The sequence below is a fragment of the Vicia villosa genome, unplaced genomic scaffold, assembly GCF_029867415.1.
Source record: "Vicia villosa cultivar HV-30 ecotype Madison, WI unplaced genomic scaffold, Vvil1.0 ctg.000567F_1_1, whole genome shotgun sequence".
Taxonomy (NCBI): Eukaryota; Viridiplantae; Streptophyta; class Magnoliopsida; order Fabales; family Fabaceae; genus Vicia; species Vicia villosa.
In genome coordinates, this window is record NW_026705260.1 from 111,109 (window position 1) to 123,757 (window position 12,649).

The 12,649-nt window shown below is 32.1% G+C and overlaps 1 protein-coding gene across 1 annotated transcript; it reads left to right on the forward strand.

Annotated features, from left to right (window-relative positions):
- The first annotated feature begins 656 nt into the window (after positions 1–656).
- Positions 657–3,440, forward strand: LOC131629466 (zinc finger protein NUTCRACKER-like). The gene is made up of 3 exons (XM_058900252.1): positions 657–1,095; positions 1,247–1,643; positions 2,431–3,440. Exons 1-3 carry the CDS (start codon positions 975–977, stop codon positions 3,380–3,382), a joined length of 1,470 nt encoding a protein of 489 aa, XP_058756235.1. The 5' UTR covers positions 657–974; the 3' UTR covers positions 3,383–3,440.
- The last annotated feature ends 9,209 nt before the right edge of the window (positions 3,441–12,649 follow it).

A 12,649-nucleotide genomic window follows, 5' to 3' on the forward strand; every position in this document is an offset into this window, starting at 1 on the left:
TTAAATTATTGTTAGAGTCACCAATGCGTATTTTACGTGTTGCAGCAAAAAATACGTTTTATAATTCTTAGTACAACTAACTACATAAAATCATAAATAACTATCTATATTCTGATACAGGTTAGTGTGGCCGTAAATGTGACCACAACAACATTATTCGATGATGTGGCCAACAATTCAAAATCATACATGCAAAACATTTTAAAACCTTTACAAAAAAATTGTATTTGCTATTCTACATCGATCACATTTTATTACTATATTCAAAATTAAATTAACAAATGCAGGTGGAAGAGATAGTTTAACTTAAAATCATTGAATTAAAAGTTAAATATTTTGGAAATCTAAGGTTTAAGTTCCCACTACAAGAATGTAAATATATTCTAATGATTAACCTTTAATAATTTTTCATTTAAACAAACATTGGCAGGTCCTTTTTTAAAGTATGAAAATTTTCAAATTTTAGGAGTTCCTTACTATTTAATACAAATATACAATAGATATATAAAACTATATAATAAAAACATGGAAAAGGTTATTGGATGAAAAAGGATTAAAAAAATAAGAAAAGAGAAAGCAAAACAAATTATGGGATAATCATATCAACTTTCTTCCAACCTCATCATATGTGTCATCATACACCTTTGCTTCCTCCCCTCCCTCTCCCTCCCTCCTCCTTTATCTCTCTCACTCACTCTCTCTTTCTCTCCTTTAACTTTTCACCGCCTCCCACAGCATCTTCCATTTTTTTATTCCACCTCAAAAGTAGATAATTATATCAAATATAAAATAAAAAAACATGCATATGAAGAGAGAGAAATCCCATCTTTGTTGCACATATCATCACTTCCTTTTGTTTAGGGTTGAAGCCATATATATAACTAACAACAAACCTATCTTCCCATATTCTCTAAGCCTAAGTTCTTCTCTTTGTAAGTTTCTTATATTCTAAATTTGAATCAAACAAATTGAACATGTTAACAAAAATGAATGAAGTAGAACTCTCAAATGTTAATTTCCTTCAAAATTCAACTACTAGTGCTTCCATTAATCCTCCTCCTTTGAAGAGAAAAAGAAACCTCCCCGGAAATCCAGGCATGATAATTAATTTTCTCTCTTCACTTTTATGATTCATTTTATATCTACCTAGCTAGGTATATATATATTCGAACTTCAAAGGTAATTTACTTTTTAATAATAAAATGATGAGTTATTATCATCATGAGGATTTTTTATTTCCTTACAGATCCTGAAGCTGAAGTTATCGCTTTATCGCCGAAGACTTTAATGGCAACAAACAGATTCTTGTGTGAAACATGCGGGAAGGGTTTTCAAAGAGATCAGAATCTACAACTACATCGACGGGGACATAATCTTCCGTGGAAGCTTAAGCAGAGAACAAACAAGGAAATAAAGAAGAGAGTTTATGTCTGTCCTGAGAAGAGTTGTGTTCATCATGATCCTTCAAGAGCACTTGGTGACTTAACTGGGATAAAAAAGCACTTTTGTAGAAAGCACGGTGAAAAGAAGTGGAAGTGCGAGAAGTGCTCAAAACGCTATGCTGTTCAGTCAGATTGGAAAGCTCATTCGAAAACATGTGGTACTAGAGAATACAAATGTGACTGTGGAACTATCTTTTCAAGGTAACTGACTATCCTAATTCCTATCCAAAATATCTCAGTGTTTTTCTGATCACAACTTTCTTATCAACATCGGATAAAGAAGATTTCGTTACTTTGAAAGATTAGTATATGCATCTGCGCGCAAGAAACTGATGTAAAGATTGATTTTAAAAGTGGTTTGGTAGCTTGGACTATATGTTATTTGGCTTTTGAGAGTAAAAAGAGAGTGATACTTAATTAGTCCAAAACAAATTAAGGAATGGAACAAAGATTAATTAAGCCAAACAAGTTTTTTATAAGCTTTTTGTAGTTTTTGCCCTAAAAGACAAAAGTTCATGATTTGGAATTATCTCAGTTCATTAACCTCATTTACCATACATAGGCTTGATTATAAAACTCATCATGTAGTACAAATTTTTCTAGTCTCTCTCATTTTGACTTTTGTCGAGAAATCTCGTAATCCAAGAGTTTTTGGGATTATAAATATAGTTTCAACATTCTGCAAATCCTAACTCAAATGACAGAAACCGATATTATTAGGTTGGAGGTCCTCACCAGAGTTCAAATCTTGGTACTCAGGATTGTACGTGTGGATTTCCACTGGTTATCATCACTTCATCTACGAATCAAAAAATATTATAACTAAAGTTGATCAGTACTTGTTCGATCTGAACTCAAACTTTTGTTCACATGAACGAATCGTTTTTAATTGAAGCTCGTTAATTAACGACTTGAGTCCAATAATTTGACAAAAATTATTATTTTTAGATATTTTGTTAATGGTTTGTGAATATTTTTGGTTGAGCAGGAGAGATAGCTTCATAACTCATAGAGCTTTCTGTGATGCCTTAGCAGAAGAAACGGCAAGGGTAAGTGCAGCCTCAGAAATAAACCACAACTCATTAAGGGGTAACATTGGTAATAATTACAACATAATGGGAACATCTTTAGTCCCTAACAACAACATGTCAACTCATTTTCCTTCAATTTTCAAAACAATTTCATCTCCTGATCATCATCATCATGAAACAACAACCAATCAAACTAGAGGTCTCTCCCTTTGGATGAGCCAAACATCTCAGCCTCATGAAACAATGATAACCACCAATGGAAACAACAATTTGCATGAGATTCATGTTAATCAACATCTTGACTCATCGTCAAGAGGATTAATGTACGGTGGGATCGAGAATCCAAACTCGAATAACTATCAGTTGAATTGGGTTTTTGAAAATAAACTTCCCTCAAATTGTAGCCAAGAGTTAATTACTAGCACAACAACTTCACTTCCACTAGGAAACAATAATGTTAATGTTAAGGATGTTGCTATTCATCATGATGCTACTACAAGCCAACAATTATCTTCCTTGTATAGCTCACAACACCAAATACCATCACATCAAACATCATCATCGGCAAACATGTCAGCTACAGCTTTGTTACAGAAAGCTGCTCAAATCGGAGTAACCTCGACCGACACATCATTCCTCGGAAGCTTAGGTTTGAAATGCAGTGACAATACTAATATTGATGTGAACAAGTTTGGTGGTGGTGCTGGTTTGTATGGTTCAAGTTCATTGCTCATTAGTCTTGGAAATGAGGAAGATCATAATGCTGCATGTGATTTCTCACAAATGCACCCTTCTAAACGTAGACATGTCCAGAGTGAAGAGAATGGAGGTGGAGGGCAAACTAGGGATTTTCTTGGTGTTGGTGTGCAAACCATTTGTCACCCTTCATCAATCAACGGATGGATTTGATTTTATCATCATGTATATATATTCACTTATGAATTATTATCTTTTATTTTTTTCTTAATACGAATTTTTACTCGTCAAATCCTCTGCATTCACGTATTCAGCACATGAGTGGTTGTCTGATCGTTGCTGTTGATCAGACTATCTAAAAATTATTATGCTTGAATAAAGACGGTTTGATGTCTGATTTTGATTGAACGGTTAGTGATGTCTCGATATCGTGAATGCAACAAGGAATTAATTAACAATAAAAAAAAGGTGGATGAAATGAAACTGAAGTTGGAGTATCTGAAAACTTTGCAAAGAGGAAAAGGTGGAAAATGAGTGCATGATGGAGTATGAAAAGTTTGTTGTTAGAAAAATATTGAAGGGCTTAAAGGAGAGAAAGAGAGATCCATGCATATTCTTTTGAAAGCTGAAAGCTGATCCCTTTTAAAAATGGTGGCTTTATTTTAATTTTTTTATAAAGAGAATGTGATTGTGGAGTAGTGGGGGCAAAGCAAAGGACAAGTTTGGGAACTCCATTATTGATTACTTTCATATCTGTTGTGGTTGTTGTCTTTGTCAAACTGGGCTTAATTAAAAGAGAATTTTTTTCAAGTGACAAAAAAAAGAGCATTATTCTTTCTAGTACAAATAGGCTTTTAGTTTGTAGGTTAAAATAAATTAATTAATGTACTCTTTTCATTCACCCTTTTAGTACAACTAGATTGGCTAAAATTTTGTGCATGCATAAGAATGAACCTAAGAAGATCGAGGAGACACACTACATTTTTTATTGTTGAAAGTTTTTTCTTTCTCTTACTTTTTTCACATGCTCTTCTTTTCATGCACTCGCGGAAAGTGTAGTAATATATTATATGAGAGATTTTAAGTTATTTCTGTGTAACAGGGTTTTAAGTTTTTTTAAAAATAATTTGATCTTTTAAATTATTACTTATGAATGCAATTATTTTAAGTGGTATAAAAATGATGAAGTACAACAATAAATACAATACTTATAAATTCTAAAATTTGAAAAAAATATGTATAAATCACTCTAATGGAACAAATTGTTTAAAAAAAATATTAAAAACCAATGTGTAACACAAAAATAACTTAAAAGAACTCTTATATATATATATATATATATATATATATATATATATATATATATATATATATATATATATATATATATATATATATATGGGTGTGTGTGTTTTTTTTTTAAAATTAAATGTTTGTTTGGTTTATCTTTGAAAGGATAATTTTTTATATTTTTAAGGGTTAAATATGTTTTTAGTCCCTATAAATAAGTCAAAATTCAGTTTTAGTCCCTATAAAATTTTCATTTAAAGAATGGTCCTCTTAAATTTTTCCGTCCACATTTTTAGTCCTTGCCGTCTATTTGGTCTAACGGAAGCAGACGTGGCACGCCACGTGTTACGCCACGTCACTAAAAGTCAACACTATAAAAAAATATGTTAGATTGCGGGGGTTTTAAACCTCCCTAAATTTGATATTTTTTTAAAATTGTTACATTCCAATTTTTTCTTACCTACAAATATCAGTATTAATTAAAGTCTTGATTCATATATTCCCCTTCTTCTTCACACTACAATAAAATAATAGATTAACTACCAAATTTTACTACAAATTATTTTTATAGTTGATTTTAAGTTAAAAAACATCTATTTAACTCTAATTATTTTTAAACTTGAAATAAAATAGATTATTATTGTATATTGTTTTGGTATTGATAAACATCTAAAATGGGCACAAAATATTAACTATTGTATTTTACTATAACTATGAGTAGCTTTTGGTTAATAACTAAGATCATGTTCTTCTTGTACATGAATTAATTAACTCTCACTAGTCACCACCACTACTTTTCTGCAACTTCAACTAAAAGCTTACTGCAAGTACCATTAAGTAACTGTTGTCATTATATAAACCAGATTCATAATTTTATCTTTAATTTCTGCTTTTGCTGCATCAAGCAGAATACATACATACATATATAAATACAATACAACAAATTAATGACAACCAGAATCTTGCACAAAAATTAAATATCAAATAATAAAACCCTAAACCTACTAGTACTTAAATTAATTAGAAAATAAATATTCATGAAGATAAAGTAGAGATATATAGAGATTGAAACTTTTTTCCATGGAATATGATATGAGAAGAGACATTCATAATTATTGAGTTGCACCTAGGGGTGGAAGCTGGTGTTGATGGTGACAAAGATGAAGCGGCAATTGCATTGGCAATTGTCAGTGGCGGAGCCAGAAATTTTATGGAGCCTGGGCAAAAAATGTATACTTTGTTTTTACTAATTTTACAATTTGTTTCTACTAATTTTACAATTTGTTTCTACTAATTTTACCTTTAATTTAGTCTAAAAATTTTGTCCTTAATTTTGTCCAAAAGTTTTACACCCTATTTTTATTAATTTTGCCCTTAATTTTATCTAAAAATTATTAATTTTGCCCCAAATGTTGTCTAAAAAATCAACTATTAGGTGGGGAGTATACAACGAAAGGAAGGGTTGAGCCCGGGCGCGTGCCCGGGCTCGCTGGGCTATAGCTCCGCCCCTGGCAATTGTTGAAGCTGTTGATGCTGATGCTGATGCTGTTGTTGTTGCTGATGCTGATGATGCTGTTGCTGTTGTGGTGGACGCTTTCTTTTCTTCTTCTCGTAGCTGATGAATTTATGAAGGAAGGTAAATGTTCCGTCATTTTATTGTTGTTTCCTACCTTGTTTAATGCAGGCCATGGACCGCTTTCGTGAAAAGGAAAATGGCATACTTGTTGCAACAGATGTTGCTGCAAGAGGTCTTGATATACCCAGTATTAAAACTGTTGTCCATTATCAGCTTCCACATTCAGCAGAGGTAAGCCTACTCCTTGCTTCTTCCATCCATATATTTATTATTCATACACATACATACGCATAAGTATGTACATTTATAAAACTTATTTCTTAATTTTAGGTTTATGTTCATAGAAGTGGAAGAACAGCTAGAGCTTCTGCTGAAGGTTGTAGCATTGCTTTAATCTCCCCAAAAGATACAGGACGTGTAGAAATCATTTATCCGCCGTGGTGATTACATTAGGCATGTGTATTGTAATTTTTATATCACTGAGTTTCATGCAGTTAGTTAAGGATTGATCATTCTCTTATTCTCATATTCAATGAGTTAATCTGTTCCTTTCTTGAGTAGTTATTCTCATTCAAGAATGATCTTGATAGAGCAAAGTTTTAATTATAGAACAGAATTAACGGCTAATGAAAATGGATGGAGAATTTACTGATTATTGTAAAAATATATGTAAAGAATGGAATACAAACTCCCCGAGCTTTTCAGTTGAGAGAAAACAATAAAGGTTCTAGCAGAATGATGAGTACATAAATGTGTCAATTTTCATGCTCACAAGCAAAAGTACGTCTACAAAATAAACAACAATATTTTATTACTCAATCTATAATTTTTATAGAAACAAAATTGCAAATCTTCTCTAGGCACATAACAACCGAAGCCCCCAATACACTCAAGAGATTAGAATTAGTGTGGTGGAAAAAAAAATGCAAACTAACCCTTCATATTTATATTAAAATGCTACTTCTTTTTTCTTCCTACCATTTGTTGTGGAACTTGGATGAATGTCAACTAAACTTTGACACAAAACTTTGGTTAAAAACTATAGCTAACAAGGACAAAACCAAAGCAAATTTAGCACATGAAGCAAAATGAAATCATTTAGCAAGGATAACATAACCATACTGAGAGGTTTACTTCACTCCAATCCACTTTTGGAGTTTGATTCTTGCCTTTCAAGGCTGGTGATCAGTGTAAAACACAAATTGTCTTAGGTTTACTCTTTCATACCAAAAAGGAAAAATATGAATCTGTTTCGCTGACAGTAGTGTTCTGGCAGTGTTCACTACTTTTATGATTTCCTTTTTGCCACCCACTCTGTTGAAAAAAATATTGAATTTTTAATGCAAACTCCCATTATAGTAAACAAACAATCAATAGGTAAATTTGTTTCTTTCTCTTCATTGTTCTTAAAGTATATAAAACAGTGAAATACTTTTGTTTTTTCCATCTGTGGAAGTGAGTGATCTCTTTGAAATGAGCACATTAAAGATATATAGGCAGCGGGAAGGACACTGCAAATTCTACCACTTTATATCTTTGACTGGATTTGAAAATTCACAATTGATGAAACAATGCAACTCCATCAACCTATCCACAAGTGTAGGTAGCATTGTACCACCAACAATTTCTTACGAGCAATATAAGAATCATGTAAATTTTGATGACACATATTACTCTTAAAAGAATATAATAAAGAGCATCGTGAAGCAATGAACATCACTTGGTGAAAAAACCAATATCACAATGTGGGGAGTGTATTGGTGGTTAAGAAAGTGTATTGGTTCAATCAAGAACAATGGTGTCATGGTGTATGGCTGCAGCAGAACCAAAAGCTACTCATAGTTATAGTAAAATACAATAGTTAATATTTTGTGCCCATTTTAGATGTTTATCAATACCAAAACAATATACAATAATAATCTATTTTATTTCAAGTTTAAAAATAATTAGAGTTAAATAGATGTTTTTAAACTTAAAATCAACTATAAAAATAATTTGTAGTAAAATTCGGTAGTTAATCTATTATTTTATTGTAGTGTAAAGAAGAAGGGGAATATATGAATCAAGACTTTAATTAATACTGATATTTGTAGGTAAGAAAAAATTGGAATGTAACAATTTTCAAAAAAACTATCAAATTTAGGGTGGGTTAAAACCCCCGCAATCTAACATTTTTTTTCAGTGTTGACTTTTAGTGACGTGGCGTAACACGTGGCGTGCCACGTCTGCTTCCGTTAGAGCAAATAGACGGCAAGGACTAAAAATGGAGACGGAAAAATTTAAGAGGACCATTCTTTGAATGAAAATTTTATAGGGACTAAAACTGGATTTTGACTTATTTATAGGGACCAAAAACATATTTAACCCTATTTTTAAAAATGATTTTAGTAAAAATGTTTTTTAAAATATTAAAAGTTTCTTTAATTAATTTTTATAAATTAAAAGATTTAACATCAAATAGTATAAATATAAATTCTTGAAGATTAAAACATAAATAAAATCATAAATTTTTCAAAATAAATTATTTTAAAAATAGCTTTTATGAAAATCAGTGGTGTGCTCAAATAGCCCGTTGAGGTACGAGACCCTTAGGTTATGTTTGGGAGTTTGAAGGGGAGGTGAGGGGAAGGCTTCTAAAAATGAAAATTTTAAAAAATATAGAAAAATATTTGACATTTTTTGAAAAAATTATTTTATTTAGAATGATAAAAGAGTCATTATCATTACTAAATTTTTAATTTTTATAATACTATAACAACCTAAAAGATATTTGGAAAATTTATGTAAGCCCTTCAAAACCCTCCAAAACCCTCCTTCAATATAATTTTCGAGTTCCCCCATTTTATGGGGTTTTTGGTGTTATGAATAAACTCAAACCCTCCAAAACCCTCCAACCCAAAATCTTTTTATCCTTTTCACCAAATTCTTCCTATTTTTCAAAGCCCTCCCTCCTTTCCCCTCCAAACTCTCAAACATAGCCTTAAGGTCTAGAAGATATCGCACTTAACTTGAGATCTAGTAGCCATGTCTTAGTGAATACCTCAAACACATAGAAACAATTAAGAGTATATAACCAAAACTAAATCAAAGATTTAAGTAGATACACAAGTTCTAACGAACTCATGATTTGTATATACAACCAAAGTGAATGAGGCTGAAGACATTATTCAAGAAACTTAGAAAAAATACAAAATTTCTTCAAAATTCTTAGATCAACCTTGTTGATAAAGATGATGGTGATGAAAATTCTTATGATGGTGATGATGTTGACCCTGATCTCATCAAATTCTAGTTAGCCTTAACCAAATCCCAAAAAAAAAAAATTAAGGCAAAAAAACCAATTCTAAGACCACTTACCTAACCATATCCCAATCTGGTACACTAAAATGATATTCCATTGTTTGGATTGATGGAATCGGATGGAGCGGAGCGGAATGGAATGGAATAAAATGATATTCCATTGTTTGGATAATTTAAAAACGGATGGAGCGGAAATGAGTGGTATGGATTCCATTCCATTCCATCACTTACCACCATATTCCTTCCCCTCCGATTTGGGCGGAATGAACAATTTGTCTTATTCCGTTCTAAAATTTCCAAACAATGGAATGGTATTTTCGTTCTGCCCCGCTCTATTCCGCTCCATCTCACTCTGTTCCGCTCCATTCTGCTTCGTTCATTTCATGATATCCAAACATAGCCTAAAACATATTTCATGAAATGTATTTTTTTAATGCATTCGGTTTGGCCAATGCCCCTACCATATTCGTCCTAAAAAAATTCTTAAATCCCACAGACTAAATTTTGCTTCTTGGATGAACTTAGAAGTCTTTCTTTCTAACTTTCGTGAATCCTTAAACCTCAAGTTGTTTTCCATCAACTCCATACACCATAGGCTCTATAACCTTTGATGTATCTATTCCAAAAACCATGATCCTCAAATAACATCTACATTTAATCAATTTGTCTTTTTTTAGTTAAGGAGGATTCTGAAGGTGAGAAAAATACACAAGAAAAAAGGGTTGAAATGTGTATTTGATAACTTTTGCTTTTCTAGAAAAAGTAACTTCTGAATCTGACCAAGCTCAAATTCTAAGATAGAGTAAGCAGCGAAATAATTTAAAGTGCAGAAGTAAGAAGTAAATCACACACAGAAATTATCAATGTTCCTCTATAACGAGAGTAGTCCAGTCCCCTTGTCACACAAGAGCTTTTCACTATAATCAGAACCTGATTACATCTTGCTTAGATAGACAAGTCCAAGACTTCCCGCTCAATCATGCCTGAAAGAGACCTCATAGCCTAAACACACCTGTTCATGACTTCCTTCCTCAATCAACCTGAAAGAGACTTTCTTGCCTAAACAAAATTGTTCAGGACTTCCTTGCTCAGTCAATCTGAAAGACATTTCCTTGTCTAACACACCCGTTCAGGACATCCTTGCTCAATCAACTTGAAAGAGACCTCCTTGCTCAATCTAACCAGAAAGAGACTTTCTTGCCTAAACTCACAGCTCAGAACTTCCTTGCTCTATCTAACCAGAAAGAGACTTCCTTGCTTAAACACTCAGTCTGAGACTTCCTTGCTCAAACACACTGTTTGGGACTTTTACAAACCCTAAACAAACTATTTAGAATTACAACAAGATGTATCTGATATGCAATCAGAGGTACAAATAATACAACACACGCAAGGACCTTATTACTTAAGATTTCTAAGATATACAAGTCTAAGAAAATCTCAAGTCTATGTCCAATACAACAATTATGTACAAAAACTTAGAGAGCGAAATAGTTCTTGTTCTATCTTGTTGTATGTATTCTTGTTGCTTCTTTTGAATCTTTAGCTCCTTATATATAGGGAAGAAAAGAGACATTAGAAGCTTGCTTTCACAATTATCTTTTATGAAGAAGCAGTTTCCAAGAGAGAGAAGTTGGAGTAGGTACGATAAGGATCTCCATCTTCTAAATAATCTCTTTATCATTGTGTTTTTCTCAAGTAAGGCATCCATAGGCATGTTAGAGTAAACTGAATAAATCGTGTCACACAGCCTTAAGCCTTGCGCTAAAATCTCTAATTGACCTTCTCCATAATTCTGACAATTGATAAGATGGAGTTGCTTTTGCACAGAGTACGGACCGAAAGGAGTTGTACTATATTTCCAACTTATCAGATGAGTCAATATGGCATTGATGTTCTATTTAAAAATCAGATTCTGATCCATTAGAATATGAATCATATACTTCTTCTTTACAAGCCATTTAATTAGGTTAGAACCTAGTTAATTATTGGCTTAATGATCCTAAACACTTAAACAAATGTTAGTATTCTCTATTGTTATTTAAGTACTTTGCTATCATTAAAACCCAAGGAGTATGAACAGATTTTGTTCCAACAATCTCCCCATTTTTGATGATGACAAACATAACTATTTTAAGAATAATGGTTGGTTAGTTTAATCAACTTGACAACATCAGAATATGAGGTTTGTAAGCTCCCCGTGAGTCTAACAGTCCATAGGTTGAGGTTGTAAGCCCCCCTAAGTTCTATCAAAAAATTTAAACTAGTTTTAGTAACTTGACAGCTTCAGAGCCCGAGGTTTGTAAGCTCTCTCTGAGTCTAATAGTTCATAGGTTGAATTTTGTAAGTTAATTCTAAGTTATATCCAAGTTATTAAACTTTTATCAACAAAAATAATTTAAGCGCATAACATAAGTTAATTAAATTAGGTTAAGGATCTTAATAAAACATATAAATTATTTTATCACACTCTTTAAATACTCCGATATTTCTCCCTCTTTTGTCATCAACAAAAAGTAAATAATAAGAGTAGAGAGAGAAAAAGTATATTGAACAATAAAGAAAATAAAAGAAGAAGATTATGCTCATTATGGTCAGTAAAAGCAATAAAGAGTGAAAGAGGTAGTAGGTGAACAATCAGTGAACAAACAAAAAGGTATTGATGGACAAGCATGTAGACTACAAATTCCAAGATGGTCAAAATGAGATTCCGATAGAGTAGCATAGGTAACAAAGCTCGAGAAGCATGGCCATAAGATTCTGAAGATATTTTCCAAGGGAAAATTCTCTATAAAAGCAGAAGCCATAGAGCTTAACCAGATCACCTTTCTCTTCCAAGTTTATACTGTCTATCAACATGGGTAGGCAAAAACGATCAAAGGTAGAAAATGATCTTAAGAAAGTTATACGAAGCAAGCCAGAAAAGAGAACAAAAAAGATGAGAAGGCCCAATAGGAGGGAAGATTCACCTTCAACTGAAGACGAGGAAGACCAAGACTATTTGGATTATCTCGATAAACTGATGAATCAGCCAGAAAGTTCCATCGATAGTTCTTAGGTTTCCTTGTCTTCATTATGCAACAACCTTAAGATCTACCTTATACGCGCTTATTTTAATGAATGAAAGTCTTTAGATTACTATGCTTGTCTCACCTTAACACATCCATCAAATTGGTAGAGTTTGCTTAATCATCAATCAGCTTAAAGTAAAAACAAAAGATTTAAATAAAAAACAGAAAACAGTTTTAACAAGGTTAAATAGTAAATAGAACAAAAGAAGTTTTAGTGAAAATAAAACTTATTGATTTGAGGGA